The sequence below is a fragment of the Microplitis mediator genome, chromosome 5, assembly GCF_029852145.1.
Source record: "Microplitis mediator isolate UGA2020A chromosome 5, iyMicMedi2.1, whole genome shotgun sequence".
In the NCBI taxonomy this organism is placed as follows: domain Eukaryota; kingdom Metazoa; phylum Arthropoda; class Insecta; order Hymenoptera; family Braconidae; genus Microplitis; species Microplitis mediator.
The window spans coordinates 24,269,564-24,297,552 of record NC_079973.1 but is presented as its reverse complement, the minus strand read 5'-3'; the positions used below and the strand labels follow the sequence as shown (position 1 = coordinate 24,297,552).

General features: G+C 30.9%; 1 protein-coding gene across 1 annotated transcript in view; it reads left to right on the top strand.

The window, feature by feature from the left end:
• LOC130667411 (laminin subunit alpha-1) overlaps window positions 1–27,989 on the top strand; it is a 113,196-nt gene that overhangs the window by 59,612 nt on the left and 25,595 nt on the right. The window contains exons 7-12 of the mRNA XM_057468960.1: window positions 409–705; window positions 2,274–2,534; window positions 2,610–3,089; window positions 3,487–3,713; window positions 3,785–3,972; window positions 4,478–4,759. Coding sequence (XP_057324943.1) covers window positions 409–705; window positions 2,274–2,534; window positions 2,610–3,089; window positions 3,487–3,713; window positions 3,785–3,972; window positions 4,478–4,759 — 1,735 coding nt within the window. The remainder of the gene's footprint in view (window positions 1–408; window positions 706–2,273; window positions 2,535–2,609; window positions 3,090–3,486; window positions 3,714–3,784; window positions 3,973–4,477; window positions 4,760–27,989) is intronic.

The window sequence follows — 27,989 nt, the reverse complement described above, 5'->3', positions numbered from 1 at the left end:
GAGTAATAAAATAAACGTAAAAATTACGATCTGTCAAATTTTTTTTTTATTTAACCTGCGGTCTAAATTATTGAAAAACAAAAATTTTAATTTATTAAAAAAATAATATATATATCACATATTTTACATACACTGATTAAATTCGGAGTGATTACGGAGCAGATGACCGCGTATTTGTTTAATCCCTTAGAGTAAAATTCACTAATAAAAGGGAATTCATTTTAATATTTAAACTCCGGTTCGCAGTGAAATTAATTCCTAAATGAAGTTTATTTTGATATTAAAACACCGAACCAGAGTGAGTCCAGATTGAAATAAAATCCGTAATCACTCCCAATTTTGTCCAGTGTATTAATTTTCTTATCAAACAAAGATCCAAATAAATATATAATTTATTTACTTATTTAGGTAGCGGGTGCTTGTGAATGTAAACCAGGATTTTCTGGTTACAAATGCGACCAATGTGCAGCTGGTTATCGTCAGTTTCCTGACTGCATGCCATGCCCGTGTGACGCACGTGGAATACTGCCGTCACACGACTGCGAGGGTGACTGTCTTTGCAAAGCAAATGTTGCCGGGGATTTTTGTGACCGATGCAAGCCCGGTTACTTCGCACTGACCCGTGACAATATCGAGGGATGCTTGCAGTGCGACTGCTTCGGAGTTACCGATCAATGCACTGCTGCGACTCTCGTTTATCAGTCGGTGAGTTTAAAATTTATCATCAGATTTATTTTGTATGGTTTTGTTTTATCTTGGCTGAGAATATCTGAGTTTAAATTGTTATATTATGCATAAAATATGTAGATTTTGAGGAGTGGAAGATGATAGAGGCTTGTTAGGAGTCGACTCTTTATATATAAAGTTGACAAGTATCTTGTAAGGGAGATGAGAAAGATGAGCGGACTTGAATGGACGGATGGATCTTGGTCAGTACAGAGAGACACGATAGTCGTTAGATGAACTGGATAAGCTTATGTCTATCCCTGTTATCGGTGCTCATGACTCGGAACGGAAGACAGTATAACCCGTAATTACGCTGTCGCACGAACGACTTTTGCTGTGTTGGCATTATAATGCTGGAGTGCGATAAACGAGGGTGGACATGCTCTACCCTTTTACTTTCTATATTATTATTACTTCAACGCTCTTGTCAATTTTATTTTCTCATTTTGCTATGGGAATAAATGCGGTTATTTTTATTGCTTATAGAGAATACGGTACTTGTACGAGCGGTTAAAAGAATTATTGAATAATTTTTTTTATCGGTTAATACATATATTTTTACGGCTCATTAGCATACAATTGCTGTTAAACATATAAAAGTAATGGTTTTTCTTGTAAAAATTATAATTGGCTATTTTAGTTTTTTTAAATGAGTAAATACTAACATTTAAATAAATAAAAAGATTGGAATTTTTTAAAAATTTCAGGTAAAAAAATTATTCAGAAATTTCTTGCTTTGACTTTGGAGTAAACGAAATTTGTGAAAAAAATTTGTTAATTAACTTAAAAAAAAAATCTGAAAACCGCCTGACCCTGCGGGCCAGCCACAAAACTTCCCGCTGTTTTCGCGCTCAGGGAGCTCGGAAACATTATTGTTTGTAAATTTTTGAGTGGCAATCGAAAGGGCTCAACGAGACTCAAAACTGATTACATTTTGAGGCGAATCGGGCAAGCAGTTTATAAGTTATACGCAAAAAACCAAAAACAAAAATGATCCTGAAGTTAGCAGACAATTCAAAATTTTTGAATTTTAGTTTTGAAGAATTAAATTTGAAGAAAAAAAAAAAACTAAAAATATGCACATGTAGAAAATTTTAAAAACTACAGGTGCAATTTTTTTAAATATTTTTTTTCTTCTGGTTTATCGTCTAAAAAACAATCAAAAAATTATTAGACGTCTGCTAACTTCAGTATCATAAATAAAAAACATTTTTAATTTTTATTCTTCGTATAACTCGTAAACTACATGACCGATCTACCCCAAAATCTAATTAATTCTAAGTTTTGGAGAGCTCTTTCGATTGCCACCAAGTACGTTCAAATCGGTTGATTCGTTCCAAAGATCTTGTCGGACAAAAAAAGTGTACACACACTCACACACACGGACGGACGTCCATCCGGAAATAGAATAGCTTCCTAGGACCTCAAAACGTCGACATCTGATGGAAACTCGATTTTTGAAAATCAGACTGAAACCAATAACTTCCTTTCTTTGAAAATTTAAAATTTTCCTAGCGGGAAATTAAAAATAAATATTTTGATTACAGATTTCAACATTGAATGAGTGGCGGGTGACAGACATAAATGGATCGAGATCAGTGATACCGACAATAGATCCAGACAGTGGTTGGCTAATCGTTGCATCCTTCGAAGTTGAGTATCAGAGCCCGTTCTGGTTCGCTCCTAAAATTTACACCGGGAATCGATTGTCTTCTTACGGAAGTAATCTCACATACTCGACGACTTGGATAGTGATGCGAGGTGACACTAGTGGTAAACCGACCATCGAACCCAATGTCATACTTGTGGTAACTTTTTTTCTTCTATCTTATTATCTTACAATACCTCGGCAATTGAAGTAAAAATAAAATAAAATTACACAGGGTAAAAATGGAATGAGAATTGCCTACGGGGAAGAGCAATACAACAGCCAGGAAGCCGAGATATCGGTACCGCTTCAAGAACAGGGATGGTATCATGTTCACAGCGAAGTCCAGGACATACCGACAAGACTGCGCAGGACCGAGTACAAAGGCGACCCAGTAACTCGATCGCAGATGCTCAAGGTCCTGGCAGATATCAAGTACCTGATGATTCGCGCCCAGTATCATTCAGAGCAAGTGGAAGCGAGTTTACAGTCTGTCGTTCTTCCGATTGGAGATCGTGCTGAAGATGGAATGGAAAGTCTTGCCGAGCACTGCAAATGTCCTGAAGGATATGCCGGTTTGTCATGCGAATATTGCGCCTGGGGCTACGTCAAAGTTATCGTCAATGGCAGCGACCATCAGGATCATCATATTTGTGTTAAATGCGACTGTTATAACCATGCTGGATCCTGTGATCTTGTTATGGGCGAATGTAATGTGAGTGTTACTACTTTATCGACTGCTAGTAATTTACAATGTTAATTATTGGTGATCGGTGATCGGTATTGTAGCGGCAGAAATTATAGATCGGTATAAAACTGACGGAAAATAAACTGGAGCCTTTTTTTATCGACAACCGTTTTACAAACAAAAAAATCGTTAAAGAAATTATCAACTTTCCTGATGGCCAAGTTGGCAGCAAGTTGGTGACAACTTTCTGCAGCATTTTGTCGCCAAGTTGGCCGCGAAAATTGTCATCAGAAAGTTGGTAGCAACTTGTAGTTAAGAGTTACAAAAGCTGAAAGTTGTCAGCAACTTGTTGTCAACTAATGTACACAAACTTTTTGTTTAGAAAGTCTGGCTATCAGGGTAATTTAAAAAAATTTTTTTATAGATGTGCGAGCATCATACAACGGGACCAAAATGTGACCGATGTGCATCCGGTTACTACGGAGACGCAACTCGAGGAACTCCAAATGACTGCAAAAAATGCGCTTGTCCACTCACTGAAGCTTCAAATCAATTCAGCCCCAATTGTCAGCTCGACGACCCCAAAAACCCCGATGGCAATTATGTCTGCACTCAGTGCCCGGTAGGATATACCGGGGACCACTGCGAGAGGTACTAATTTCGTCATAATTAATTTTCACTGTAACTGTTACGGAGGTATTGAGTTGTCCAACTTTTTCTAGCTGCGACATTGGATACTTCGGTGACCCGACGAAACTTGGGGGCACGTGCGAGCTTTGTCCTTGCAATGGCGGCACATGTGACCAGGAAACGGGCCATTGCTTAGAGTGCCGCGGCAACACTGAAGGTTTTAGATGCGAAAAGTGTAAAGAAGCCCACTACGGTGACCCTTTGGAACAGAATTGTTTACGTAAGTAGATTCAGTATATAATAAATTAAACCATAAAGAGGTCATATAATTATTTATTTTAATGAGTTTGGGCTTCCGGACCTCACAAGAAATAATTTTTTTAAAAATACCGAAAAGACGTTAATTTACAAACAGTAAAATACTTATGGGTTGAATGAATTTTCAAATAAATCTGACGCAATGTCTTTTAAATTTTATGTTTATAACTTTTTTTCCTGCATATTGCGAGAGCGGAAGGAGATAATTAATGGATTTAGTGTTAAAGTAGCGATAAATCGGTATGTGAAGGAGGGGGAGGGGGGAGCAACACAAAATAGACCAGTGACAAAGCTAATTTATGGGTATTAAGATTAAAAGAAAAATCTGACGTATTAAAAGCTTAATGTCGGCCCCATCTTGACGCAGTATTTCCATCAGAAGCTTAAGAAATTTATCTGAAAGTCAGACCCATAAAAATATTATTAAAATTTTGAGTAAAAAAATAAACGATTATTACTTTTCGCAGCTTGCAACTGTGACATGATTGGCAGCAGTTCAAGTTTGTGTGATTTGATAAGTGGTCAGTGTTTGTGCCGTCCATTATACACCGATCGTGATTGTTCAAAGTGCATAGAGGGATACGGTAACGTAACCGCGGGTTGTCGCGAGTGCGATTGTGGTATCGGTGCCGCGGATGAAGATTGTGATGCCGTCACAGGATTGTGCAAGTGTCAAACGGGAGTTAGTGGTGACCGCTGCGATCAATGTGACCACGATCATTATGGATTATCGATGAATGGCTGCTTAGGTGAGTCTTTTAAATTTATTGTGACTATTTTATTTATTACACTGTAAAAAATTAGCGGAGTTGGAAATTTAATTCCGTTTGAGTAAAATTCACTTCAAAGAGGAGTTTACTTTAATATTGAAAATTCGGTTTGCAGTGAAATTCATTTCTAAAAGGTGGTTATTTTAATACCCATACAAAAAAAAAGAATCGGCCCATTATTAGGTCGTGAATGGCTGCCAATCTTCAAGCATCGGTCGAAGATCGGCTAAATATCGGATGATAGCGGTATGCCAAGCATGGCAGTCGCAAGCATTGGCCGATCGTCGGCCGAAGCTTGGTATCAAGAGCACTCGATCAAACCGTTGGCCAACGAACGGCGGTTAATTGTGCGCCGTTTTTATAAGCAAAAAAACGGCTGCTAATGATTCACCAATCACGGGCCAGTACAGTGAGCCATTTATTGGCCAATCATTGCAAACCAGGCATCAGCCGATCTATGGGAAAATTTCGAAGCTCGGCTACTTTGTATGGGAATTAAAACTCTGAATCGGAGTAAATGCGGATTGAAATAAAATCTAGATCATTCCGAAATCACTCGTCTGAAAAAAACTCTGAATTAGGATTTTAAAAAAATTGACTCCGAATTTTTTACAGTGTAATACTATACCCGTATCATCATTTCAATAAAAATATTTTCGTAGAGACTATGAAATTTTCAGTATTTTAAAAATCTAATTTACCCACGGGCTTGATCGACAATCGTACATAAATATATAATATATAATATACAGTATAAAGTATAAAAGAAAAGTAAATATAAAAAAAGGTAATTCACGTCTGCATTTCACTTCCTACGCTCGTATCTATTGAAACAACTCTCCCACGCGTAAGTGTGAAATTAACCAGTTAGAAGACATCAATAAATAACCTAGTGCACCTAATGCAATGTAATGTAAGGTAATGTTAAGGAAATCCAATAGATTATTATTATATGATAACGATAATTATTTTTATTTACTCTCCGGTCATTCAATTCCGCTCAATAAGTCTGAGTAGTATTAGTATTAGTATTAGTATTGATTTTATTACATATTATTATTATAAATTATAAGTTAAAATAATATGGGCAACGTATAGAAGTAGAACGAGTTCATTAATGTATTTGAGACACGCGTATATGGAAGTCCGATGTAGAATATGAGGGTAAAAAAATAAAAACCGAGATAAAGTGTAGTGATGAGGACGAGGATGAGGATGAAAGGAGAGTTAAGTGACGGAAGAAGTGATGCTTCTTAATGTCTAGTAGACTCATGACTCGTTTGAGATGTTAATGAACCTCCTACAGAGGCATCACCGGCAGCTTCAGCACCAGCACTAGCACTGGCATCATCACCAGACGGTTAGTCCTGTGGCTTTTCACCTTCTCATTCTCACCTCTGAATTATACGCTCCGTTACGTATCTGGCGTCCCACGTGTGCTAGTCTGTATTAAATATATTGCGGCCAGCCTCAATATATCTACTGATGCACGTTTTAGTCCATTAGATTCTCTTTCAATGACTCACCCAACTTGTCAGTTGATGCTCAACACCAAATATTTTTTAATTTTTACTTTGTTTAATTATTAGAATTTTTTTTGCAATTATCTACACTGTAAAAAAATTTTTTGACGGTGTAGTGTAAATGTCGCGGTGTAAAAATTTTGGTGTGAAAATTACATCAAATTCGGTTGTAAATTTAGGCGGTGTGAATTTAAAATTTTTACACCGTCAAGCGTGTAATTTATGATAATTTTGCGTTAAGAAAGTTAATTATAAAAATATTTATACATTCAAAATACTATTTAGTATATAAATAAAATTAATATAGTTATTGATTAAGTAGTTGAAAATATTCAATGATCGTTCGTTGCTCATTAATCAAAATTACAAGGAGTAACACGGAATGGTGTAAAAAAAAGTAGATTACACCGTGGAATAATTACACGGATGGAAAATTTACACCGCTATTTCACACTACACGGCCATGTAAAGTTCTCCGGGTCCATTTTTACACCGAAATTTTTTACAGTATATGATTAATAGAAAAAGGAAAATTTTTTTCCAACCATATCTTTACACTGAAAAAAGCATTTGGGGAGTAAACGCGGATTAAATCCGGAGTCGACGACTGTTTATTCATTTAATCTCGTCGGAGTTAAATTTACTCCCAAATAGAGATGATTTCAATATTAAAACTTCGAATTGGAGTGAATGCGGATTTAAATAAAATCCAAATCACTCCGAAATCACTCCGATGAAAGAACAAACTCCCCACTTACTCCGTATGCGGAGTATTTTTTTGTAAAATCGAAACTCCAAGCGACGGAGTGAATACGCATTTAAATAAAATCTAAATTCACTCCCGATAGCGCACTGTTACTTGAGATAAAAATTTAATTAAAAATGTCTCAATATCCGCGAAGTTATTTAATGGACTTAAAAGTATGTGTTGCATATATACACATATATTTTTAATAAGTGAAAACGTGTTTTAAAATATTTAACACGTTAATGGATTTTGTTGTGAATGAGTTAATTTATTTATTCGATATTAATGATTGTAATTAATCATTTTATTTGATAAATAGTTATCTCAAGTATGGTAAAAATTTACAGCTGATTTATAATTATAATTTGTTGGTTAAAAGAATTTTGTCACTGATGAATTTATTATCTTACGTAAATTTAAATAATTGCGTATGCGAGAGTTTAAATTGTCTTGATCGATACTTTTCCGAATGAAATCGTCTGGCTGCATATAACGCTGGGTATATTTCTACGACGTACGACTCAACTCTATACTGTATATATATATATATATACATATTTACTGGATGTATATAAACTCGAACGCTTTATTTTGCCGCAATCGAGATCGAGCGTAGGTGGACAGCCTGAAGACTTGAAGAGAGAGCGTAAGATAGATAGAGATAGAAAATCAGCTCAAGCACGTGATATATCAGGATAAATCTCATGTGTGATCCAATCTAGCAGAGATTCCGGAGATGCGTGGATAAAACTGTGGGAAAGTCTTGGGATCTTGTTTAAGATAAAATATTTATATGATATTTCTAAGGACATTTCAAGTTTTCATAAAAATTACCATTTATCGGCACAGGATTTTTTATTGATCAGGTGATAGGCAAGAAAGTCTATCAGTTTAAATATTCAAAATACTTAACGTTCTTCAAATAATTAAGTATTAATTAATTAGTTAATTTCTTAGGGATTTTTTAAATTTAAAATCTTAAAGAAAAAAAAATATTTTGACCGTAAGGTAACGTGAGTTCAATAATTTTATCGTAAGTTTGAAAATTTTATTGTGAATATAAAAGCTGGTAGAAGTTGGTATAGAGAAGACGATCGGCAAATCCCGATAAACCCAGTACGGGCATACGGTGGCAAGATCCTGATGTCCAGGACGAAGGAGAAGAAGATCCACTACTTTTCATCCCGTTGTATATAGCTACCTATATACTTATACTATATATAAGTGTAAGTGTATTCATTCTTACACTAGTCGTTGTGTTGTATCGCCAAGTACAGTATTGTTAGTATATATATATATTAAAACAACAAAACATGAAACTGTTGATGTGTGTGGAAGACAAAAACTCACCGAGTCACCGGAATGTAGTTTTGTAAAACTTCGACGTTCGACAATTCGATTGCACGCCCAAAAACCGAACCTATATATATATAAATACACTGCTACCAATGTCACGTTAAAAGATGTACACATTTTAAATTTTTTTAACTTAATTGTAAACGAAAAAAAAGTCAATAATTTTTTTTTTTCATGTTTACATTTTAATTATTTAATTGATAGTAAAAATTATATATTTAAATGAGACAAAAAAATTGTTTTAGCAAAAGGGTGACACGAAAAGTCAATTTTATACTGCATAGGTATAAATTATCTAGATTACGGTAAATATCGTTATCTAATTAAATAAACAGATATATGTATAGATCAATTTTTCCGCGATTTACGTGCTTTGATTGCCGGTAGTTAGTAGCTGGACTTCTTTTGTCTCTTTACTTTAAAAGCACGTACTACTCGTTAATGATGCAATCGCTCTTATCAGATATATATTTCCAAGCCGAGTTTATTCCTCTTATTTTTATTTTTATCTGCAGTCATTACCTCATCCTCAATCGTAGTAGATTCAGTGCGTGGGTCGATTTTGTTTATAAGCTTTTTTTTTACCTAGACGATTAATTATGACCCTGAAGTTTAGGAGACAATTAAAAATTTTTCGATTTTTTTTGACGAATCAAAAAAAAATGTACATGTAGAAAATAAAAAAAAATACATGTGCAATTTTTTAAAATATTTTTTTTTATAATCAGACGTCTGCTAACTTCAGCTTAAATTAATTTTGCAATTACATTATTTAAGATACTGAAGTTAACCGACGACTGATAATTTTTTGATTTTTTTTTAAACAATAAATTATAAAAAAAAAAATATTTGGAAAAATTGCGTCTGTAGTTTTAAGAATTTTCTACACGTGCATATTTTTAGTTTTAGTTTTTTTGTAATTGATTTTTTGGAAAAAAAATCGGGAAATTACTAATTGTTTGCTAACTTTAGGATCATGCATTTTTAATATAAAATTTTACTATAAAAATTATATCATATTTTATTGTTGTGACCAGACTGTGATTTTACAGGGAATAAATTAAATAATTTATTACCGAGTATTAAATAAAACAAAAATTTTTTTTTATTTAAGTGGAGCAGCTGAAATAATTTTAAAAAATTAAATGAATAAAATTTGATTTATCGGAAAATAACTAGCGCTTGTAATAAAAAAAATGAGCCATAAATGGCGGATTAAGTCATGAATCAAGAATCATAAAATGGACGATAGTGAACGGCTCAATAATTTCCGCAAGTGCACTAGTGCATTATAACGTACCCGTCAAGTAGTTTTAACCGGAAGAAGTTTCTTGAAGCTATCGGGATAGATATGGTAGAAGGAACGACGTGGACGAGGACGAGGACTCAACTGAACACATATCTAGTGGGATTGCCGCCGACAAAGTCGTATGCAATAAAACAATTTAAAAGCTCCCATAAACTGTCCTCGCAACCTCACTCGTAACAACCATTCTCGTCTTTTCCGTCTTTATCTTGGGTTATACATGACGATGTCGCACGATGCATACCGATACAATGCTCCAAGAACGTCGGAATGGATACAATGAAACAAGTGCTTAGATACCATCGACTCACGTATGTATTTATATAAATGTGATCGGTCCTTTCGTGTCCACTGATATATACTCGCATACCTCAACTCTCAGCAATCGATTTTATTAAGTAATGTCAACCGTCAAACGATAAATGAAATCATTGATCATGCCGCGATCGATTTAGATAAATTATTTTTAAACAAAATTAACTGTCAATTTTATATTTTATTCAATCACATTTAATTATTTAATGAAATTACTGAAAACAGTCGTTAAATACTTATTTCGAAAATAGACGGAGACCTAAATCCTGTGATATTCCGTATTATTCAGGTCTGGGTACGTCTACTCATAAATTTATGGTAATAATTACTCGGAATTATGGGATATAAACCCATAATTTCTAAGAAAAATTTCCATTACTATGGGAACGATTCCTATAATTATTAAAAACATTTCTATATCGAATGGTAATGATTACTATATTCATGGAAATAGTTCCCATCTACATTGGGACGGCTACTAAGTGCATATGGAAATAAACCCTATACTACTATGGTAATAATTCCCATACTATTATGGTGTGTCATCAAGTCATCATATTATTATAGAAATGAGTCCCATAATATGAAGAATTTTTAAATGCTACGGTAACCATTACTATAATATAGTAATAACTTTTACCATGAAATACGGGAATCACAACCATACACGGAGAGAAATGTCAAGTAAATATGCCTATGCAGCATGGTAATAATTACATTACTTTATAGTTTGTATGATCAGTCTCATAAGAGCGGCGTGACACAAACTATAAAGTAATGTAATTATTACTATGCTGCATAGGCATATTTACTTGACATTTTTCTCTGTGTAATATATGATAACGGTTACCATAATGACATAGGAATTATTACCATAACTTTCTAGGAACTTGTCCAAAATCGTGTAGAAATAAAACCCATATCGATAGGAATGGTTACCATAATTTGTATGGGTGCCATTCCTGTAATCGATATTTAAAAAAAATCTGTTGCCATGCGACATGGGAACCTTCCCCATAACATTTTGTAATTGTTACCGTAAATTTCTTTCTATGTACCAAACTAAATCTAAAAAAAACGCAAATCCCTAGACATAAAACTTAGAATTTTTATTTTTAAAAAATTTCAAATCCTTGTAAGAACGAAATTTAATCTAATAGAGATCAAAAACTAGAAGTACACTAAAATCGTAAAGTGAGAGAAAAATTTTTCTTTACCGTAAGAGAATTTGAAAACAAAAATTTTCAAACTTCGTTCGGTATCTAGAGACACTCAAATAAGAGTTAAATTTGTTGATCAAACCGGATAATCTTTACTATCCAGCTTTCGCCGATACCTTTCAACGACTATAATGCCAGTGTAAATAATAGTGACGAAGCGTGTAATTTTATTTGATAACGTGGTAGCTAAAATAACAAAATTTTTAAAGAATTAAATTGAATGAATAATAGACTCGAGTATTTTATAAATAATCCGACTTAAGTCTGCAGAGTACTGTACCGACTAAACAACTATGCCAGCATGTATCTAAGTACCTCGTGTGCTCCGATCAAGATAACGGAGATATATGAAGCTGCTGAGGGAGGTTCGCCATCTTGCAAAAGAACTTAGTCTGCACTAGCGACTGCTCGATCATCAACGAATGTTTTTTTTTTTTATTTACACATATCGCATTTCCTCCATTTTTTTTCCTCTTTTATTATACTTTAAAAAATAATTATAACTCCGTTTGCTCGATTATGAGCTAATTATAAATTACTGGCCAGCTTAATTGAGATTTCATAATATTATTTATCCCCGATATTTTATTTGCATAAATTCAAAGGGATTAAATTATTATTAATTACTACGAGACAACATTTATGCCAGTGTATATATAGATATAGTATGTGTATAAGAAATAGAATGACATGTTGTGTACTTAATATAACGATTAATAAACAAGCTTTAACGTCTCAGCACTAACGGTTATCATATTATGTGTGTTTATGTACTCTAGGATTATAGACAAAATATAATTCCGACTTAACTCTTCTGCTGTCGTGTCGTGTCGTGGATGGAATTTACTGTTTGTGTACTTAATAAGCTCACATTACACAACCTTTAAAAATTTTTACGCTGGCTACCGTTTTTACCCTTTTTTATCCCGTTAATTTATTAAACTTTCTTGTTATTTATTTATTTTAAATCGTCAGCGCGGTATTTAAATTATTGGAATCCCCATAAAATGCATCATCTTCAATAGCTCATGAATACATCATAGTTATGTATATAATATGTATATATTTTAGTATTAAACAGAGTCGGATGACTACACTGTAAAAAATTATGATACTGAAATTAGTCAACGTCTGATAATTTTTGGATATTTTAGAAAATGATAAATTAAAAAAAATTGCACTTGTAGTTTTTTAAGTTTTCTACATGTGCATATTTTTAGTTCTTTTTTTTTCTTAATTGATTTGTAGAAAAAAAATCAAAAAATTTTTAATCGTCTGTTAACTGGATCATGAAAAATTTATGATACTGAAGTTAGCCGACGTCTAAGAATTTTTGGTTTTTTTAAAAGAAGATAAATTATGAAAAAAAAAATATTTAAAAAAATTGCACTTATAGTCTTTTTAATTTTCTACATGTGCATTTTTTCAGTTTTTTTTTTTCTTCAAATTTAATTGTCGAAAATAAAATCCTAAAATTTTTAATTGTCTGCTAACTTCAGGATCATAAAAATTTGAGGAGTGAATGCGGATTAAATCTGGAGTGAATGCGGAGCGGATGACTGGTTATTTATTCACTCCCCTCGGAGTGAAATTTACTCCGAAGACGAGTTTATTTTGATATTAAAACTCCGAATCGGAATGCGGATTTAAATAAAATTCAAATCATTCCGAAGAAAAGACAAACTCCCTAATTACCGGAGTAATTTTTAGTAAAAACGCCGAAACTTAAAGCGACGGAGTGAATTCGGATTGAAATAAAATCCGTCATCACTCCGAATTCACTCCTGATTTTTTATGGTGTAGCTTAAATTTGAGCGTAATTGAAAATATCTGAAATACAAATACTAGTTGCTAGCTTTTGTGTCGGTACTGGAATTGATACTAGGTTATATAGATAAGAGTAATATACCAAGTGATTTAAGTTATTATTATCGTGGCAATACAGCCAGGTGCTTGTGAATATTCTCCCGATGGCGCTCACTATCCTTTTTAAATTTACGATCAGCCGTAATTTTAAAACGATCTACAGTCCAGAGCTCATACTAAATAAAAATACCTTGAGCTTTTGCCAAAGCAAATTCATGTGCTTGTTTGTTGTCGAGGTTTAAAAGCGAAATTGGAAGATTCGCTTGAGTAAATTTGTCTTAAATCATAACATTTTTTAAAAGTAATACAAAGTAACGGCTCGTCTCACTATTTCGTAATTGGATAGAAATATTAAGTTTTTACTGCTGATAAATCATAAAAAATTAGCAATCAAAATTTCAAATACTTGTAATTAAATAAATAGATTTTTACCGCCACTGGAAATTTAATTGCGGATTAATTTAAAAACCCAATTTATTTATTTATTTTTTTAAAAATATTTTTACTCAAAAAAATTTTAATGCCGCATAAGACTGAGGATTGGATAATAAATTAATCTTATTAATTTTTTTAGCTTAATAAAATAGCGATAATAAAATTTTCTATGTCGAATTACTTGTAGAGACCGCAAGTATAGAGGATGTAGTGTATAAGGTATAGAGGATTTGCAAGTGTAGTGCGTACACAATCCGGTTTTACGCATAATTCAAGCACACCACGTGCTAAGTCCCGGTCAGGAGAAATACAGACGTCGACGTGAGAAAATACACACGCATATTATATTGAGAACACGGCAAACTAACACCCCCTTGACCCCGGACAGTTCAACAACTATCTATATAAATATATACGTAGATAGATTGCTGATAGTTTACTGAAACTGTTTTAAAGTTCACGAGATTCTTAAATCCTCAAGAAAACTATCTGACATTACACCCTTCTAATAATAATAATAATAATAATTTATAATAAATAGAATAACAAAATTATGTACTTGGGTAAAAGACTAATTTACTTGTACAATATATTAATGTTTATTATACTTATACCCTTTAGTTATTATATATTTTTTTTAAATTTAAATTAACGTCGGGTTGTAACGGCACGTCGATTTATCTATAGTTAGAAAAAAAAAACAGGTAAATTATAAATTTTGATTTTTAAACTTGAGACAATCGTTAAATCTTGAACTACGAAAGCGATAAAAAAAATAAATAAGTATAAGAATGAAAATATACAGCATCATCTATCGTGGAGGTATATAAAGTAACGTGCTACCCGATATGATTTATACTTATACTCATAAGATGGGATTTATACTCTACGCGGTTCACTGTATGTACGTAAATGTATATAAATATATGATATTGTGTGTATAGAGAACGTCGGTGTGTGATCTGTCTGCGAGAATGTGCAATTTGTCACGGTCCACCTGGCACATTGTTTCAAATATCGTATCTTAATGACACAGATTTTTCTGTTTCACTTTTTATTTTTTTTTGTCCTGCTAACTTTGACTTATAAATTTTTACCTAGAATATATATATAGATAATCAAAAATTTTTTTTTTCAATGGGAAAATTTTATTTATTTTAATAATCAAAATAAAATTAATTTTTTTCTATTAAAAAAATGCCTGACGTAAAAAAAATAAAAATATGCATATGAAGAAAATTTAAAAAACTACAGGTGCAATTTTTTCAAATATTTTTTTTTATAATTTATTGTATAAAAAAAATCAAAAAATTATTAGACGTCGGCTAACTTTAGTATCATCAAAAATTGATTTTTTTTTTTACTGATATGGGAAATATTTAAATTGCAGACTAATATTTAGTTTAAAATTTTTGAATTTATACTAAATATATATAGTCCAAATAATAAAATAATTTTTAAATAAAAAAAAAAATATACATTTTAACGATAGAGTACAAATTAAAAAATCATAAATTTATGTAATGAATTTAAATATCTTAGTGTCATATGAATCGATTGATTTGTTTATCTTCCACGATTTATCGCAACAAATTATTATACAACCGTACATTAGCATTGGCAATGTAACTCATATTCAAGATTATTTACAAAGATATATATTTATATTTTTAAAATAATTTCAATACTTATTTTTCAAACTATATTTTTGACTAATATCTATTCAAATTTACTTCATCATTATTATTTTTATTTTTGGTCTAAACACGTGTTCACAAAAAAAAGTATCTAGATTAAAAAAAAATTTTTTTAATCTCTTGTTATTTTTCAAAAAAATTTCAAAAAATTTATTGCTATCAATATTTCATTTTATATAAAAATAACATATATATTTATATATATATATCACTATTTCCATTCACTATTTCACGATACAATACAACGTGCCGCCTACGCAACCTTCCGTTTCAATGGTTAATTTAAAGGGTGGCAACATGCGCGTAGAGGAAAAATAGTTCCCACCCACTCATATCTACGCGCATATGATCGGTGATTACTGATCGGTACCAACTAGTAACTTAAACACATATGCAAAATGTTGCTCGAGGGTAAAGGCGTATATCAAGTAGCTGACGAGTCAGCTTTTTTTTTAAATCTGAAAACTGGCGGCGAAATAGCCCCCGGCGGAGCTTACGAAATTACAAAACGCACATTTCCCCCAGCGATTTCAACGCTTTAATACACTTATACCACACATTAAATCCAAAGCGTAAAAAAAATTTTAACCTCAGAACCGTCTGAAAAAAATTTTTTATTACAACTTAATTAACTTAAGTGTCCATTAAAAGCTGTTAAGTGCGATTATTAATCAAAATTATCATGGTAATTAACTCCGTAACCATAAAAATTGTTAATGCATTACGCGGTGTCGAGGCCTTTTCTATTATTTTAATTCTAACACCGCGAGGAAAAAAAGTTTATAAGATTGAGCATAAAAAGTTTGATTAATACTAAGTAATATATTTTTTATGTGTTGGCTCGAGATTTAAAATATTTTATTGCATGTAAAAAGTATTAAATAATAAAAATTAATCCATAAATCTCAGGTGATTTTTTTTTATTGAGTATAAACTTGTCTGTAAGCATCTGGCCATTATTAGTTCACGGTTGTTGGCTGTCGGTTCATGATCTAGGAATGTCGGTAGAAGTAGGAAACCAACCACCATGTAGAATACTGGTATACATATCTATATATATAGAGTATTTTAAGAGTAAAGTCAGATGTATCTTCACCGTGGCAATCACCTCATGGGTGGTCTGAGTAATCGCCATCGGCAATCCTGACTCTTCATCTTCCCCTATACTACATATATATATATATATATATAAATGTTCGCTACACTATATATGTACATATAAACACGTCCCTCTATACTGTATACCATTCATATATATGATACCTGTATTGAGTCATTCTTCATGCGACACTCGTTCATAAGCTTTCCTTCTCGTGCTAAAATCTACGCCAATATTTTATTGAATTATTTATCATTACATTTATACTAATTTATTCATATTTCATTTGACTTTTAAATAATAATAATATAATCAAAATTTTTTAAAAGGGGTTGGATTAGTTCCAAGTAATTTGATCATAATTTTTTAAAATATATATACATATATCATATAATTTGAATATTATCGAGTAGTCTCCGAGAGAAAGATCAAGTGGGTTCCATACCTAATGAACTTCGAAAATTTGAACTTTTACAATTTGAACTTGGAAATTTGAACTTTGGCGATTTGAACTTTAGTAAATTTGAACTTTGGCGATTTGAACTTTAGTAAATTTGAACTTTGGCGATTTGAACTTTTGTAAATTTGAACTTTGGCGATTTGAACTTTGGTAAATTTGAACTTTGAATAATTTAGTATTTCTTTAATTAAAAAAAAATTTTTTTTTAATATAATTACTTTTTTATTCACAGATTTTTTTTATTTTATTCATAAAAGTTTAAATTTACCAAAGTTCAAACTTACCAAAGTTCAATTTGCGAAAGTTTGAATTGTCAAGTTCAATTTTCAAAGTTCATTAGGCCGGTCACCCAAAAAATTTTTGTAAATTAAATCGTCATACAAAAATTATGATAAAATTAATTTTAATATATTCCAGTGACGTTAAACAAAAAAGACATAAAATGATTCTTAAATTTTGAACATTTATAATGAGTTTAAAATTCTTAGAAAATTTTTGTTCAGCTATAAACCGAAAAACGTTTTTTTTATCTACTTAAATATTTATCCCTCAGCTATAGCGAAGTTAAAAGTGTTGGGTGTTCAATAATTGCACTATTTAATTCAGGTGTTTATAAAGAATACGTAATGAATAGCTGTTAAATTGGGTCGAATTAGATGCTTCGGTGAGATAACTTAATTTTTCCAAGTTATTTTATATTCAAGGTTCTAAAAAAAAACTGAGTATTAATAAAAATGTTTACTCGTTATAAAGGGATTTATAACTAGTAATAAATAATACAGTAAACTAAAAAAATAAAAATAAAATAAAAATATATAATAGTATATATTTTTATATACTATTTCCTATAAGCACATCATTAACATAAACTTTAAATCTCGTGAGCAAGATTCACCGATCACGATTATGCATAATTAGTCCACGAAATGTTGTTTGTGCTATCAAGCGCACGAATTTATTTTCTATTCAACCGAAAAAATTTTCATCTGTTCAAGTATAAATACAAATTTATATTCCTATCTATATACATATATATACACATACTGTATAATAATACTATATTTATAATACTTTATGGGTTTTTCCATATTAACCCAACAAAATCATATTTTAAACGCGAGAAACTGCTCTCTTATATATTAATTTTTTTATACTTAATTCCAAACATAAATTATATGTAAAGTATAAGGCCATAGTATTTATATACATATATATAGAGGATATAATAATGTATTTAAGTGTGCATTGGAAATGACTTAGACTCCATTGAATGGTTACTCGCTAGCTCGGATTTTATGGATCCCTAATTCATGCAAACGTTTCAGTTAATAACTACAGTACGTAACATAAGACTACACATACTAGTGACCTACGGGCGTAATTACTCGAGTTATTCGTCGATACACGAGGTGAGATTTTACATCTGGTACTTGGGAGTGTAGGCGCGAGTCTTAATATATTAATAGCATTTCATATGTATATATATATTATATATATGCAACAATAATACTTGGTTTTATATAATACGTATATTACAAACTTTTACTTTCATACATTTAATAATCATAAATTTATGAGTTTATTCATTCTTAATCACAGCCATAATAATCAATTAAGAGAAATATTTATTGACTATTAGCGATGAAAATTATTTTAATAAAATTATTAAATTAATTTATGGGGAATACAAAGAAATCTTTGATCGTATCAAATGTGTATATATATATTTATATAAATTACTATTGTAAGCGTTCAATGATGCGTTAAATTTGTGGAGAGACGGTGACACTTTTTATATATTTTATCTTCTGTATTTTCAATGGTATGATCGTCAAGTGCTCGTCACTTGTAATACATACACACACATATAGATATATATAAAGAATTTTTTTTTTCTATATATAACATCATATATTGTATCGAAACACATTTCGAATACCAAACTTATGTCAAGAACAAAAACAAAATTAAAAAAACAAAAATATGAAACATGTTTCACATATTTCTTATTTTTTTTTGTTGGAAATTAAAATTCTTTCATGACAATCCAATTATTTACGTGACATAAATTACAATGTATTTAATTTTTTAAATTACAGCCAAAAAAAAAATTAATAAATATTCAGAGTAAAATCAAAGCTTTCAAATTTTCTGAAGGAGCCATAACAGGAAGCAGGTGGTTTTAAATGAAACAGCGTAACACGAGAGCTTAATCCGCGGTGATAATGATGTCGCGTGTAAACACGAGTTTTTAAGAAAATTATCACAGGAGGGAAGGGAACCGCGAGGAGGGAAAAAAAATTTAAAAGAATATGAGATGTCTGTAATGGATAAATAAAAATATGATGGCACTAAACGCGTCTTCATGTCGCTCCATATGAGGTCCCCGTGAAAGTATCACCTGGACTGTTGTGTAGGACCTGCTTTCGATGACTCGCCGACCTTACGTTACATATATATATATCACATATATTCTACAGCGTCGAGGGTGAACACAATAAACTCGTCCTGCTTTATATTATTTCTTACTCTTGATACATCGCGTCTACTTAATCACAGGGAAATATCAGATTTATATTTTACATCTGGATTCAAATTTTTTAAAAAATTTTGTAATTCTGTCGATGGTGATTTAAAAAACGTGTGTTAGTGTGTAATATCCGTAAATATTTAAATGTTTTAAAAAGATACAGTAATATATAACATAAAAAAATTTTATTACTAACGTAAATTTATGTAAATGGCTCTGATAACATTAATATCCTTGTTCTCAAGATAATAAAATTGTTAATAGCTCTAGCTACTATACGGCCTACTGATTTATGGATTTATGGATATCAATCACCTTTCCATCGACAAAATTAAACTAATAAAAATTTTATTATTATTAAATTACTACTACATTTTTTTTTACCAGAGATCGAGGCAATTGAAATAGAGATAATAAAAAATTTAATCTGCGCAACTATTTCTGTTATGTAAAACCAGAAAAAAATATAATATTCAATTAATCTCTCAACAAAATATATAAGCGGCCGGGCAAAATGAAGCCGCTCCAAAAACTGCACTTTTTGTCGCGAGAACTTCAAATCTTTTATTTTTAACTGGGATCTAGAGAATGAATCCAATTATCAACTGCCAAATTTTTTAATATTTTTTAAAAAATAGAGCAGCCTCGAAAAACTCAAAAAAACAATTTCTTCCCAAAAAAAATCTCCAGAATCAATTTCAAAAATAAGTCCGCCCCCAAAATTTTCAAATATTATCACTGTTTATAAAATAAATTTTTTTTTTTAAATAACGACAGAAATCTCAGGTGCATAAATTGAAAAAAAAAAAAAATTCACTTGCAGATTCGTAATATTTTTTAAATTCGTCCCTGGCGCCTGTCTCAATTTCATATGAATCATAACACATCACTCCGCGCACTCATCCTTCAATTTAAAAAAAAAACTACAGTATTTTTTTTTACAATATCTACACCCAAGTGATTATTTGCTTGTCCCAGTGTCGGTTTGCTTTAATCTTCATTCAAAAAATATTGACTTACACACGAAATCTAAATGACTATCAAATAAACAGTAAATTACTCAAAATATTTTTAACATTTTATTTAAAAATTATAAAAAATTATATTTAAAAAATCTTTTGAATAATTTACTTGATTTTTTTTTAAATTAAAATTTTTATATAAAGAATATGATGAATATTGAATTCACATGGTGAGAAAGCTGTTGACAGGTAACATGCCCGCACTCAAAGCGCTTCTGCGTTACTGCTTGCATACTAAATAAAATACCAAGTCAAAGTCAACTCACATGCGGCACAATATATATAACTATATATATATAGACATATGTGTACATATATATCTATACATATATACTTGTAACATAAAAACAGAGGTAACATAAATTAGTGTCCTGCAGTGTACAGAGTCCGTTATGCCGCGTCTGCCGGAAATGAATTTCAGGATATCGGGTGTGTTCGCGCACGTGCAATTAACACACGATAAATATCCACTTAAATATTTAAATACTTAACACTAAATTTATCAATATTATCATAATATATCTTTATTAACTGTAAGTAATAGAAAAAATTATAACAATTTTTTAAGACAGATCAAAATTTATATATGAATATACTAAATATATAAAATATTTTAATAAGTAATATAATCAATCGATCAATATTATTAATATATGGTCAATTGATATATGAAATTGTGGTAAAGAATAAATATGAATTACCTTGGAGTTATTATCACACCCACGTGGCGAAGTAAATCGTACACCGGGTCCAGGTGTAGGGTAGAGTGATTTAAAGTGAGAATAAAAGTATATAAAAACAAAATAATAAAAAAGATAATTAAAATGATTAAGATTCTGTGTATACTTGGCCATCTGGAATAAAGGGATAACATATACGTGTATGTATATCTAGAATACATATGGATGTGATCACACATACATATATACAATAGTTGTAAAGTAAAGTACGATACCAAGTGAACGAGACACAAGCAACTGAACGACAGCGAACGGAAGAAGAAGAAGAAGTAGTAGAAGAAGAGATGGAGTTTGAAGGAGCGCGAAGCCGAAAGCTAATGGTAGCATGCCAGTGTCTCGCGAGCCGCGTTGCAAGAAGGTTCTTTCACCTATTTTTGTTTGTTTTAATTTTAGTTTAATTGATGACAAAATTTATTTGTGCGAGAAAATGAATTTATTTGTGGTGAAAATTTATTACTGAGTGCAGTGATTATTTATGGAAAATAGTTTAATATATGGGAGAGTAAAATAAGATTAAAAAAAAAAATATGTTATGTAGAAGATGAAATTAATATGAGTATGGGGTAGCGAGATGTACTTTGGAAGTAGTTGGACACTCTGGACCCGGGGCGTTTTAGCCCTCGGAGTGACTATTCTTCTTCTGAGTACGACGGCACTGGGAGTTAAAAATCGACACCGGCATTGGCACAGTCGTTACAAAAATAATAGTAATTATTATTCTCATCATCATCATAAATATGATGAATCAAAGTTTGATCCCCGTGTATCGTCGGCGTTATTACCGCGAAATTTATATCAGTGGGGTCACGTCTCGCGAGAGAAAAACCACAACGAATCATTTTACCATGCAGATAAATGGTCTACGAGCGCGGTGACTGGTGGTACTGGTGATGGAGTTGAAAATAAGAGGAATAATCTTGGGGATGAAGATAGAGAACGTTTTAAGAGGTACTCCAAGTACGTGGGTTACACGACTTCGCGGTTGACAGTTAAACAACAGCCTATGGCCTACGTTCACATTAAGCCGGCGAGTCCGACGCCCACCAAGAGAAAATGTGTTAGATGTATGGTTGTATATAAGCCCTGTAAATCGCCCCCGAAGATCGTACTTCCTGTTAACAGGTATCAGGAACCCGCTAAAAAATGGCGAGGATTAATGTACGGTAAGTAAACACACTTTTTTTTTAGGAAATACTATTATATTTATACCGTAAAAAATTAGCGGAGTAAATAACTGTTTATTTATTTAATCGCTCGGAGTAAAATTCACTCTGAAGTGGAGTTTTTTTTAAATTCAAACTCCGAATCGGAGTGGATGCGGATTTAAAGAAAATCTATAGATCACTTCGCTGAAGAAATAAACTCCCTATTTACTCCGTATGCCGAGTGATTTTTTTTTAAACTCCGGAACTCCGAGTGAAGGAGTGAATTCGGATTTAAATAAGATCCGTAATCACTCCGCGTTGACTCCGGATTTTTTATTATATTATATATTTAACTCCAAATTGTTGAGAGTCATATTTTAAAATAATAAACGTTATCAATGTCCGACGATTCAATGGATACTTCGATGTATTTTTTACTGATTAGAGTGAACGTGTGCTTTATTAAAAATATAGTTCAACGTAACATATATTTTTAAAAATGACCATTAAATATTGCTGATAACTATATAATATACATGTTTTATCTCAGAAAATGTCTAATAATTTTCTCAGATAGTGAAAATTTATTAAGACGTTTTAAAATTTCTCAGAACAGAAATTTTAATTATTTTTTTTTTCTAAACACTGAAACTGATTTCTAAATAAATGTAAAAAATTATTTAAAATAAACTGTACTTAAATATTTAAGTACATGTTTATTTAAAAGTAATATTTTATAATCAATTTAAAATTTTTTTTGTTGACACAATGACTAGCCTTGTGCAAGTATCATACACGCGTGTCTGAGCGCGAAAATTGGTAATCATGCGTTTAAAATTTGCACCAAGGAGGTCTCAATACGTGGGCGATGTGAAAAAATATAATATATATACATACATTTATTTCATTTTATTTATTCACTCTTCTGTTAAAATATTTACTGACGCAGAAAAAAATATTTCTTGGCGCAAAAAATATTTTCGACTAAGAATTGAAGACTAAAATTTTCTTAGAGCTGAAAAAAATTTTTTCGAGGTGAGTAAAAATTTTTTCCACCAAGAAATTATTTTTTTCTGCGCAATAAATAAGTTAATATTTATATTAACTAATTTGTTGTAATGCTTAATACTTATTAATCAATCAATCATAATAATTACTGTCTCATTTATATGTCTTGTAAAAACATCCTAAGGGAATATCATAAAGTGATACTTATTAAATAATAATTACACAATAAATCATCTTGTTAATAGCAATTGTATCGCATGGATTTAATATTAATTAAAGTCTGTGACAGAATTCCAATTATCTTAAATTATTGTATCGTGTATTTATATATATATACATGTGTGTAAGTAATAATTGATTCGAATGATGTGTACACTCAAAATGACATTTGACATTACACTAATTGTGTAATTACTATATAAATGCGACATACTGTCACGTATATGCCTCAGGGTACAAATCACTGGAATTTTTTAACAAACTAACCGTCATACCTCACCTGCAAATGCTCACATACAAATTTTAAAAATTCATTACACAGAAATAAAAAGGATTTCTTGGCGCAAAAAATTTTTACTTGCCTTTAGAAACTCTTTGCATTATGAATTGAAAACGAAATATTTATTGCGCCAAGAAATTATTTTTTTCTGTCTACTGTTGAATAAAAAAAAAATTTTTAATTAATAATAATAAAAATTTTTACGTTAATTATTAATGAAAAATAACTTTGAGATTAAATCAAGTAGACTAGAGCGAATAAAAAAATTAAAATATATAAATATATATATATAATTAATGTTAAACACGTTTAGTAATATTGACACGTTATTTACTTGAGTATATATTAAAAGTATCAAAGATGATATACCATAGAATATTTTAATTACAGATATAAAGTTAATAAATTTATACAGACGTTACGCTCTACTTACGTAAATTTAATTACCAATATTTTTTTTACTTATATAAATTTATAATGATAACAATATATAGTAAATTTTAAAAAAAATAAAATATTTTAAGCGCGAATTATTTTTAAAATTCAAATTAAATTAAAATAACAAGTAATTGTAATTATTTAAACTTAAATCTTGATTGAGTCGATCATGATCGCGAGTGTTTGCATAAATATCGTAAAATCTTTAGCGTGTTTACATAAGAAAAGAGCAAAATGGGCTGAATAAACGAGTCGCGGTTAATCGCGCATCATGCGATACGGAGTAAAATCGGGAAAAAAGGTACAGAGAGACGTTAAAGCTGTACTACGCGGTCTGGTCATCCATGTTATGTATAAATACACATATATATGTATATATATGTGCCGGCGTGGCTGCAAGCCAAGCCGGTACTTTTGAACTTCCGTATTATCGCGATATCATCCTCGTGTCCGTACTAGCTTCACTTCCTTCCTGTCAATCCTCATTAGATATATTTAAATATAAATTTAAATGTCTGTATAAAACATTCAAGAAAATTATTGACCCCTTAATTTATATTTTGAAAGAAAAAAATTAATTATTACAAAGTACGCGAATAAAAATTAATTTTAAATTACACTCGTGTTTTTATTGATTGCACAAAAAATTTTACGTTTTTTTCTAAAGACTTAAAAGTTTTCGAGTATCGATAACTCGCAGGTGAATCTGTGTTCGGTGTAGCGTTGACCGGTCGATCGGCATGCACGCAGAACAGAGAAAAGAAACGAAAACAAAAAATTCTCTCGGCACACATGCAAGATTCCAATCTTGAATCGATTATCTTATCGCATTCTCGTGCATGCTTTATACGTTCGTTGATAGAAATTATTTTTTATCTTAAACTTCCGGCTGGTGCACATGCTCCTTTGTATCCACAAACTATTAAATCTTCTACAGTATGCGCTATATAATTTAGTTATATAAAAAATGTTAAATAGATAATTATAAAACTAAAAAGAAGTGTAAAAAAAATAAAAAAAAATTAATTTATCAATTTATTAAGCTTTTAAATTACATAACCGTGTTATGGAAATTCTTATCGCAATATCTGCCCGACATAATCCTAAATTACGATGTGAAATAAAATAGGGTAGACATATATAATTCGTTACCGTGGGTAAAGATGTAGACGTTAAAAATATACGTCTCAGTTACTTATATATTTAAACATGCGAACCATATAAATTTTGAAATTACATAGGATTTTAGACGGTGGCTAATGTTATAGTAAAATGTTACGCGACGTGTCGCGAAATTAGGGCTAACTAATTATAGCGGTTCCTAGGATCCTAAGGGAACTACGCCAACTTTGTGAGTTATATTTTTATTTATTTGTAATTATGATCATTATATTTATTTACTATTAATATTACTGTTAAAAATTAGGAGTGGATTACTGTTCATTTATTTAATCCCCTTGGAGTGAAATTTACTCCGAAGGGGAGTTTTTTTTTATGTGAAAACTCTGAATCAAAGTAAATGCGGGTTTAAATAAAATCCAGATCACTCCGCTGAAAAAACGCACTCCCAGTTTACTCCTTATTTTGCGCAGTGATTTTTTTTTAACTCCGAAACTCTGAGAGATGGAGTAATTTCGGATTTGAATAAAATCCGTAATCACTCCGAATTACTCGCAATTATTTAGTGCAAATTCGGATTTAAATAAAATTTCGATTCACTCCCGATTTTTTAAATATTTCTGTTTGATTTAACACTTGTTACACTGTAAGAAAATTTCGAAGTGAACCTGGATTAAATCCGGAGTGAATGCGGAGCAGATAATTATATATTTATTGAATTCTTTTGGAGTAAAATTCCCTCCAAAAAGGAGTTTATTTTAATATTGCACGGAAAGATTGGAACCCGACTGGTTTCTGTTCTGCACCTGACTCAGTACGGTGCTGGTAAAGCACAGAAACCAGTCGGGTTCCAATCTTTCCGTGCAATATTAAAATAAACTCCGGTTCGGAGTAAAATTTACTCCTATAGAGAGTTTTTTTTAACATTAAAACTACGAATCGGAGTGAATGTGAACTTGAATAAAATTCAGATCACTCCGAAATCACTCACCTGGAAAAACAAACTCCCTATTTACTCCATATACGGAGTGATTTTTTTTTAAACTCCGGAACTCCGAGTGTGAATTCGGATTAAAATCAAATCACTCCGAATTTTCTCCCGATTTTTTACAGTGAAATAATTTCTTAGAATTTTTTTTAAACGGCAAGAAAAATTTTTAAGTCTACACGGAGAAAAATAAATGATTGGAGTTATCATACTAAATTTGTAGCTGCAATCATCTAGGATGATTAAAAAATTTTTCAGTGTAAAGATGGTTAGTGCTACAATTTTTTATAATTGCAGTTACCATTTTTTATAGTAACAGTTACCATCAGGATGATAACAGTAACCATTAAGATGATTACAGCTACTATCAGGATGGTAATATTTACCATCAGGATAATAATGTTTCCTATCAAGGATAGTGATAATTTATCACTGATAAATATTATTAAATGCTATAAAAAAAATTGATTAAAAATTCAATAATTTTCAAGTACTGGTGCAAAATTATAAATTTTTGATTACAAATATGATGACAAACATACTTAAATTTTATTTATAAAATTTTTACAAAAAAATGACAATTATTTATTTTTTACAATTATTTAAATCCATAATTTAGTTATGTACACTTGATTGTCTAAAATATTGAAATAAGTTACTGTACAGTCTTCAATATCAGCATAAAATAAAAACTTCCAAGCGAGAGAGCTTCTGTTAATAACTTTGAATGATTGAGTGTGTTCATCGAAATAACAATCATCCAAGTACTGGGTAATGAATAAAATTTGGCCATTGTTGACATTTAGTATTTTTTTAACTTGGTAAAATGATGGTTCGTCAGACGGTTTCATTATAATTGAATTAATTGTTATTCTATCATTCTGAAAACTTGTCCATTGAATGTCTTGAACAAGGTCGTCTATTTTGTATGGTAAGGGTTCATGACATCCAATGCTGACAAGAACATCATTAATGGTAACATCATTAATTGTCTTAGATGGTAACTTTAATCATCTTTAATGGTAACTACTACAATTTCTGATGGTAACTGTAACCATCTAGATCGTAAGTACAACTATTTAAAATGATAACTGTAACTATCTCTAATTAACATACATGATTGTAACAGTTACCATAAATATGATTTATACAATCATCCAGATAGTTGTCACTACCATCGGGTTGATGGTAAAAAATTTTACCATAAATAGATAGTAACTGCAATCATTTAATTTTCTCCGTGTACGGTATGTGAAAAAAAAAGAATGAGTATAATATTACAATTTGAATACAAAAAGAAAAATTGAAATTACAATGACTACAATGGAATAGAAACCATTTAACGCTGACATAAAATTTAATGCTGATACGAGCAGATATTCAATATGTTGATAATAAATAAATCAGTTTAATGAGTTGTATTTTCACAATAGTAGATTACGGGTACATTTTGTCATGAAATGTATAATTTATTTATTGAGTACGATATAAATATACTTATATTTAAATTTAATTAATGCAAGTAAAAGTGGTAACTTGACACGTGAAATCGTTTGCGAGTGTCATATTACCGAGAATTATTGACAGTTGATTATATAAAAATAAATGTAAAAAAATATTTGTGCAACCGCAAGGTGCACTGATAGACAGGAGTATCAGGATCAGCGTGTTCATGTCATATTCTTAAACCACGAT